Source organism: Empidonax traillii, unplaced genomic scaffold (genome assembly GCF_003031625.1).
Source record: "Empidonax traillii isolate 1590-97213 ecotype Southwest subspecies unplaced genomic scaffold, ASM303162v1 scaffold1569:size99645, whole genome shotgun sequence".
NCBI lineage: Eukaryota > Metazoa > Chordata > Aves > Passeriformes > Tyrannidae > Empidonax > Empidonax traillii.
In genome coordinates, this window is record NW_020956762.1 from 32,814 (window position 1) to 40,051 (window position 7,238).

A 7,238-nucleotide genomic window follows, 5' to 3' on the forward strand; every position below is an offset into this window, starting at 1 on the left:
TTTTGGGTCTTTTTAAATCCATTTATTGACTTCATCACACAGAAAATCAAAAACCAGTACAAAGAACTATAAAAATTCTGATCCTTCCAAGAAAGGTGCATTTCACTGCAGCAGAAAATAAATCATGTGCTGGTTCAAGCCTAAAAAGCAGAAACGTTTGGCAAAACCCCCCTCTGTACCAACAGACACCATCCATGCAAAATGTGTGTGTCCAAAGGGAAAAGGTTCTGTGTACCTTGATACCTTTGGGACGTGTTGCATAAATTAAATACCATAAAACTCAACAAACTGGGAGCAATTCCCAGAGGTTTTGGACAGCCTGGACTGTTGGTACAACACGCCGGCCTTGGGAATTGCCGAGGGGGGAGATTTTGGTGCTTCCTGGAGCTGTGAGGTACATCCTCATTACCCTAATGAGCTCGTGCTCAGTCCAGCCTGGGATCAAGGAGTTTGAGGTCCAAAATATTCCCTCCCCTGCTGGCACTAGGGAGGGATTTCCACAGCCTGGAGCAAGAGAGGATTTGAAACAACTCCCAGGATAGAAAAGCGAGTAGATGGTGGAAAAAAAAACAACTTTCTAAATTATTATTCAACTAAAAAAAAAAGAAAAAAAAAAGGACAAAGCAGGCAGAGAGCACACACACTCCAAAAAGCACACACACTCCAAAAATCCTGGCTGGAGCAGCCTGGGAACACATGGAATTCCACACGTTGGAATGGAGTTTGTCCCCCTGCTGTCACCAGCCAGAAGTCAGTGCCCCCCTCCCCACACCCTGCCCTCAGTCAGCCCCCCAGGGAGCCTGGCTGAGCCCAGGGGCTCCCTGGAGCAGGGAGCCTTGGTGCAGGAGTTCCCACCCTTCTCCCCAGCCTGTCTCCCTTTCCCTTCCTTCCACCTCCCCCTCCTGTTCTCCTAAACAGCTCCTGGAAGTACTTTGGGCATCTGAGAAGTTTCCCAGGGAAACCCTGAGAGCTCTTTAAAGCCAAGAGGACTTTCTTGCACCCCTTGTGCTTGTCAACAGCTGGCAAAAAGGGAATGGAGGAGGATTTGGGGGTTTGGAGAGGGTCAAGCCCCCTCTCCCCTCTTGGAAAGAGCCGTCAGGAAATTCAAACTAGAGCTGCAGCTTTCACAGTGACCAGGAAAAGGCTTTGCCCTCGGCCAAGGTGACCAAAGGGCAGGTAACCAATTGTTCCCAACCCTGGGAAGGCCGGAAAAAGGCCATTCCCATCCCCCCAGGAGGGAAGTTAACCCCCTGGGATTCTTCCTGTGCAGTCAGTGAGCAAGTGGGGGACTGGCACATGGCTCCAGGTGCAGGTGGGTACCCGTGTGAGGAGCTCTGAATTCCTCATATCCGTTTTTCTTCTGCCTATATTGGAAAAATTCAAAGCAAAAGCCTGTCACAATCAGGGAGAGAAGCCCCAAATCTGGGTCTGTGGCAGATCAATTCCAAGTAAGTGCAATCCCCACGTTCCCAGTGTGAGCATCCAAACCCAATGGACGGAGCAGGAGGAGCTGACCACGGCAGCTCCAGGCCCAGGCAAGGGGACAATCCCACAGCTCTTTGCACAGCAGATCCTTAATTTCCTCCCCAAGACAAGGGGTCAGTCCAGCAGAAGGCAAATTCCATTGCATTGGGACACACAAGTTCTGGGAATGCTGGGACTGGCTTTTCCTGCAGCCAGATGCCCAAGGGATGCACAAGGCAGCTGGGAAAGTAGGAATTTAGGAAAGTGAGGGGTTTTAATCAAGGTGCAGGTGCAAAACAAAAAGTGTTTCCCCTCCTTCCTGTGGACTGGAATCGGACCGTGGCAGCACAGCATTCCCATTGCTGGCTGTTGTCATCCCACTGAATGTCCAAGGAGGAATCTAGATCTGGAAAGGCAAAAGGAAAGGTTTAAATTAACTTGAAAGCTCAAAATTGCTTTGCTGCTCTGCCCAGACCTCGGGGCTGGAAAGGGCTGAGGAGCTCCAAAGCCAACACTAGCTCTTGTCTTAATTTTCTTCCCTTTCCTCTTCCCATGGCAGAAAATACATCTGCCTTGAAGGACAAGAGGTGAGAAAGGTTTCGAGGGGAAGAAGGATTTCTGCACAAATTCTACCCTTCACCCACTAAAAACCTCTTGGAGTCAGTCACTTGGGCCACAGTCAGTCATTTGAGCCAGGGACAAACTATTCCAGCACAACAGAGCTCAAGACTCTCCCACCTCTGCCCTGGTCAGCTGGGCCAGCTCTGACAGCATTTCTCAGTACTTTTGTTTCCATTTCCTGGTAAAACCCTGTTCCCTGAACAAAATCTGCTTTCCAAACCTGACGGACTCAGGGCTTTGGGACCATATCTAATGCAAAGGGCTGATATATTGTATTTCCAACAGGTCAGGCACCCCAACCTTCCCCCAGGCTCGAGGGACACAGTCCCTGCTTTGGGCTTGGTCTCACCTTTTGATCCAGTCTCTGATAATCACCAGATTTGGGCCGTCGACTGGTTTTTGACCTTTTTCCTTCCAGGGCAAAAGCAATGATCTTTGGAGAGAGAAAAACAGGGACAGGGTGAGTGGGGAGCTGCTTTATCTCCCTTCCAACAAGGCCTGCCTGTGGTTTTTCACTCACCTGCTCCTATGACCCCATTTCCCGTGAAAAAGCCCTTGAAATAAATATATGCCAGTACTTGACCCCAGCTAAGATGGGTAATGAAGTTTGCTCAACAAGCAGAAAACAATAATAATTTGTTTCCTTTCTCCTCCCTCAAAACCAGCTTCACTAGGAAAAAACAACCCCACTCTTGTGCAACACCCAGTTTCCACGGGGGTCCTTCCCTGGTTACAACCCCCCACCCCGCTGCTGTCCGACCCTGGGAACATGAACCACGCTGGGAAGTACTGGTGAGAAACCAGTCAGGGGGAAGGGAAAGGACTGGGTGGGTTCCAATCCCAGTCCTCAGGGGGATCTGGAGGGTCGGGGCTGGAGAAGGGCCACTCACCTTCCGCTTGTTGTGATAGGCCACGTACAGGGCGGCGACGATGATGGCCGTGGTCACCAGGTAGGCAAAGAAGTGGCTGCTCTCTGAGCGGGCCCTGGGCACGGAGGGAACACTCTTCCCTCTCTCCCGATCGAAGGAGGTGTCTCTGCCCTCCTCGGTCTCAGTGTCTTCCTCCTCAGGGTTCTCTTCATTGCCCAAAAAGCTGTCGCCATCCCCAGTGGAGGAAGTTGACTGTGAGGGGGGGTTTTGGTCCACCTGGGAGTTCTGATTATCCTGGCTGCTGGGCTGTTTGGCATCATTGGTGCCCTGGTTGTCACCAGCATTGCTCTGGTTCTCACCAGCACTGCCCTGGCTCTGGGCCTGCTGCCCACCACTGCTGCCCTGCCTGGTGTTCCCATTCATGGTGTTGCCCTTTTCCTTGTTAGCCCCACTCCCGTCATTGCTGTCCTGCTTGGTGCTCTGGTCCTTGTTGCTGCTCTGGGTATTGTCCCCATTTGGTTTTTTGCTGTTCTCATCATCCTCTTTATTGCTACTCTCAACCTGCTTTTTGTTACTGCTATCCTGGCTGCTGCCCCCGTTCCCTGGACTGTTGTCAGCTTGTCCATTGTTGCTGCCACCACTCTGGTCATTGTTCTTGACACGGTTGCTGTCGTTGTTCCCCTGGTTCTCGTTGCTGCTCTGGGTCTGGGGGTTGTTGCTCTGGGTTTGGGGGTTGTTGCTCTGGGTCTGGGGGTTGTTGCTCTGGGTCTGGGGGTTGTTGCTCTGGGTCTGGGGGTTGTTGTCCTGAGTCTGGAGGTTGTTGTCCTGAGTCTGGATGTTGTTGCCCTGGCTCTGGATGCCGTTGCCCTGGCCACTGGTGCCGCTGTTGGCCTCGCTGCCAGTGCCACCGCCTTGGCCTCCCTCGCTCTGTCGGTTCACATCCCCACCGGTGCCTCCACCAGCTCCACTGGTGCCTGTACTGCCCTGGGCACCCCCCGCGCTGTTGCCTTGGCCTACGTTGTCTTGTGACTCAGTTTCCTTCTTCTCCTTTTCTTCGCCGTCCTGTCCGGCCGCATTTGTGTTCCGGTTCTCCTGTGTCGCTGTGTCGCTGTTCGTGCCCGTGTGACCCGTCTGGGAGTGCTGGGCGCTGGCCGCGTTCGTTCGGTCCTTTCCGCCATCCGTGGGTGCTTCCACGGGCCCGTTCGCTCCGTGCCCCTGCCCGTTCCCTCCGGCCGCTCCCGCTGCCCCGCCGGGCGCGGAGCTGCTCTCGCTCCCTGCCGCCTCCCCCTGAGCTGTGCGGAAACACGGGGGGCACGGTCAGCACCGGGGGAACTGCGAGCTAACCCTACACCCGCGAGAGGGAGAGGGGAACCCACAGAGCGACGGGGAAACCCAAGCGGGAAACCCAGGGGGGCAAGCGGGAGCTGAGGGGGAAGGAGAGGGAAGGCCCGGGGGGAGAGGGAGGACCCGGAGAGAGGGGGCTGCGAGGGGAGGACGGGCGGGGGAGCCCCTCCCGGCCCCCTCCCGGCAGCGGCCCCGGGGCAGAGGGGCCCCCGCAAACCCAGCGCGGTGCCAGAGCTACCCGGCCCAGGGGCCTGGCTGCCCTCGGCGGCTCACCGGCGGCGCAGAGCCCGAGCAGCACCAGCAGCAGCAGCAGCAGCAGCGGCAGCAGCCGCAGAGCCCGGCGCGGCCCCTCCATGGCGGGCGGGCCCCTCACGGCCGCCACTGCCCGACACGGATCTCGCGAGAGTAGGGCGGGTGGGGACGGGAGGGAGCGAGAGCGGCAGCGCGGGGGCGGGGCTGGGGCACGGGGCGGGGCTTGGAGCGATGGGCGGGGCTGAAGGACAAAGGGCAGGGCTTAGCCTGACGGGGCGGGGCTAAGGGGATGGGCGGGGCTTAAGGAGAAGCGGGGGGTTTCTTTTACCATATATGGGCGTGGTTAGGGGCGGGTCTCTATGACGGGGCGTGGCCGGTGCCGATAGGGGTGTGGCTTGTGTCGGCGGGGGGCGTGGCTTAAAGCGCCCGGAGTCGCCGCGGGAGGGGCTTGGCGCCCCCTGGCGGAGCCAGCCCGGCTGCAGCCCCCCCATCCATTGCGGGGTCACCGCGGTTTTTGGGGTAAAACCCACCCGTTTGGGGTCTGTTTCCAGGCCTGGAGAGGTCGCGACCGGGAGCTGGGAGCAGCGGGGTGCTGGAGTGCCCTCTCGGCCCTGGAGTGGGGGCGGCAGGTGGGAAATCAGGGCAAGTTTCCTGTCCTTTGGTTCAGGACTGCTTCAGATAACACGGTGTTTTCGGATAACCTGTTATTTTTTTTGGTAACCCGTTATTTTATAATAACCTGTTGTGTTTCAGATATTATTTCATTTTTTAATAACCTAGGGGTTTGGGGGATTTTTTTGATAACTTGTTACTTTTCGGATATTACTTAATTTTTTGGATAACGTGTTGTTTTTCTTTTTGGCCTAGCCAGGCACAACAGCAGTGATTCCCAACAATTCCCAGTGGCAGCAGGAAATTGGCTGTGGCTGCCCCCGGGTGCCCAGGGCTGTTTTCTCCTTTCCTCTGAGAGCTTTTAGTTCAGACTGTTACATCTCCAGACTAAATATCCATCTTTCCATAGATTCATAGACTCACAGGATGCTTTGGGTTGGAAGGGACTTTCCAGACCATCCAGTCCCACTCTCTACCATGGCAGGGACACCTTCCACTAGCCCAGGTTGCTCCAACCTGGCCTTGGACACTCCCAGGGATGGGGCAGCCACAACTTCCCTGGACAACCTGTGCCAGGGCCTCCCCACCCTCACCATTCCTTCCCAATATCCCATCTAACCCTGCCCCCTGGCAGTGGGAAGCCATTCCCCCTTGTCCTGTCCCTCTATCCCTTGTCCCCAGTCCCTCTCCAGCTCTCCTGGAGCCCCTTTAGGCCCTGCAAGGGGCTCCAAGATCTCCCTGGATCCTTCTCTTTTCCCCCCAGCTCTCCCAACCTGGCTCCAGAGCAGAGGGGCTCCAGCCTTGGAGCATCTCTGTGGCCTCCTCTGGAGTTGTTCCAGCAGCTTCCCCTGCTCTGCTGCCTGGAACTCAACCTCACCCCTACCTGATGCAGATAAAATCAAAATGTAGAAACATTCCCAAATCCACCTGTGATCCCTGGACCAGCAGCAGGGTCTGGAGCCCAGAGCTGAGCTCCTCAGGTGGATCTGATGGCCTCAGATCCATGAGCTGTGACCAGCACAGAGACGGTGGCACTGTTGGCCTGCAACTGTGACTGGTGTCACCCAGGGTCATCTCCCAGCCATACATCACTTGTTGTGTCCAAAATTGTCCCCACCTGCTGTCCAAGACTGGGCCAGAGGATTTGGCTCCTGCTGCATTCCTTCTCCTGCCGAGCCATGCTGGTCTCCTTGTGAAACCAGGAGCTCCAGGTGGACCTGGGGGTGCCCTTCCTGCATCTTCCTCGTGTCCATTCCTGCTTCCAGCCAGTGACCCTGCACAGCTTTGCCTCCTGTTTCAGAGGCATCAGGATGAGGGGGCATCATCCCCCAAAAGTTTGATGTCCAGCTTTTTCCCTGCCCGTCCTTCCCCAACCAGCTCCACCTTCCTGCACAGTTCTGCAGGAGCCATCACCCCTCTGACTCAGCTCACTCGTGCCAATCCCAGCCTGTTCTCCACGTTTTCCCATTTAGATCAATGGTTTTGCCTCCACCTGCCCCCAGGATGAGCTCCCTGGTGTTTAACCCCCCGGGTGGTGCTGCCCACTGTCCGTGGTGTCCCCTCCATCCCACGGCACACCCCGCAGTGCCGAGGCCCAGCAGCAAACTCTCACCTGTCTCCAGAAGGAATCACAATCCTTCACGGATCCATTGGCTTCTCCAGTCACTCCATTTAACCCTAAAACAGGGAAAAAACATCACATGGAAACCAATTGAGTCCCACACAGTGACGGAGGAATAACTGGGGAATAATCCTGCCTTGGAGCGTCGCGCGTGATGTGATTGATTTTCTTCTTTCTTTTTTTAACCCAATCTCTGGGGAATCTCAATTCAATTCAGCACATTCCAACAATCCCTGCTGCTCGGCTCTGCCCATGCCAGCCTTTCCAAGGAGACCAGAGCAGTTGGCCCAGCTCTTTTTTTGGGATTTAAACAGAGAATCGAGGCTGTTTCTCATGCCCAGCTTTCACTCATCCCCTGGAAGTCAAGAGTGACTGAGAGGAGGCCAAGTTCCTCTGGATTTACAACAATGCCTCTGGCAACGGAATTCTGCCCCAAATACCACGGATGAGGCTGA

The 7,238-nt window shown here is 55.7% G+C and overlaps 1 protein-coding gene across 1 annotated transcript; it reads right to left on the bottom strand.

Annotated features, from left to right (window-relative positions):
• On the bottom strand, positions 1–4,653 carry TGOLN2 (trans-golgi network protein 2). Its single transcript, XM_027907907.1, has 4 exons — positions 4,572–4,653; positions 2,976–4,246; positions 2,435–2,518; positions 1–1,870 (listed from the first exon to the last, which is right to left on the bottom strand). The coding sequence occupies exons 1-4, from the start codon at positions 4,651–4,653 to the stop codon at positions 1,865–1,867; spliced, it is 1,443 nt and encodes a 480-aa protein (XP_027763708.1). The 3' UTR covers positions 1–1,864.
• Positions 4,654–7,238: the final 2,585 nt, after the last annotated feature.

Coding starts and splice junctions, on each gene's coding strand:
- TGOLN2 (XM_027907907.1), bottom strand. CDS start 4,653: ATGGAGGGGCCGCGCCGGGCTCTGCGGCTGCTGCCGCTGCTGCTGCTG. Junction 4,247..4,571: donor GCTCGGGCTCTGCGCCGCCG/GTGAGCCGCCGA, acceptor GTTTCCGCACAG/CTCAGGGGGAGGCGGCAGGG. Junction 2,519..2,975: donor CCTATCACAACAAGCGGAAG/GTGAGTGGCCCT, acceptor CTCTCTCCAAAG/ATCATTGCTTTTGCCCTGGA.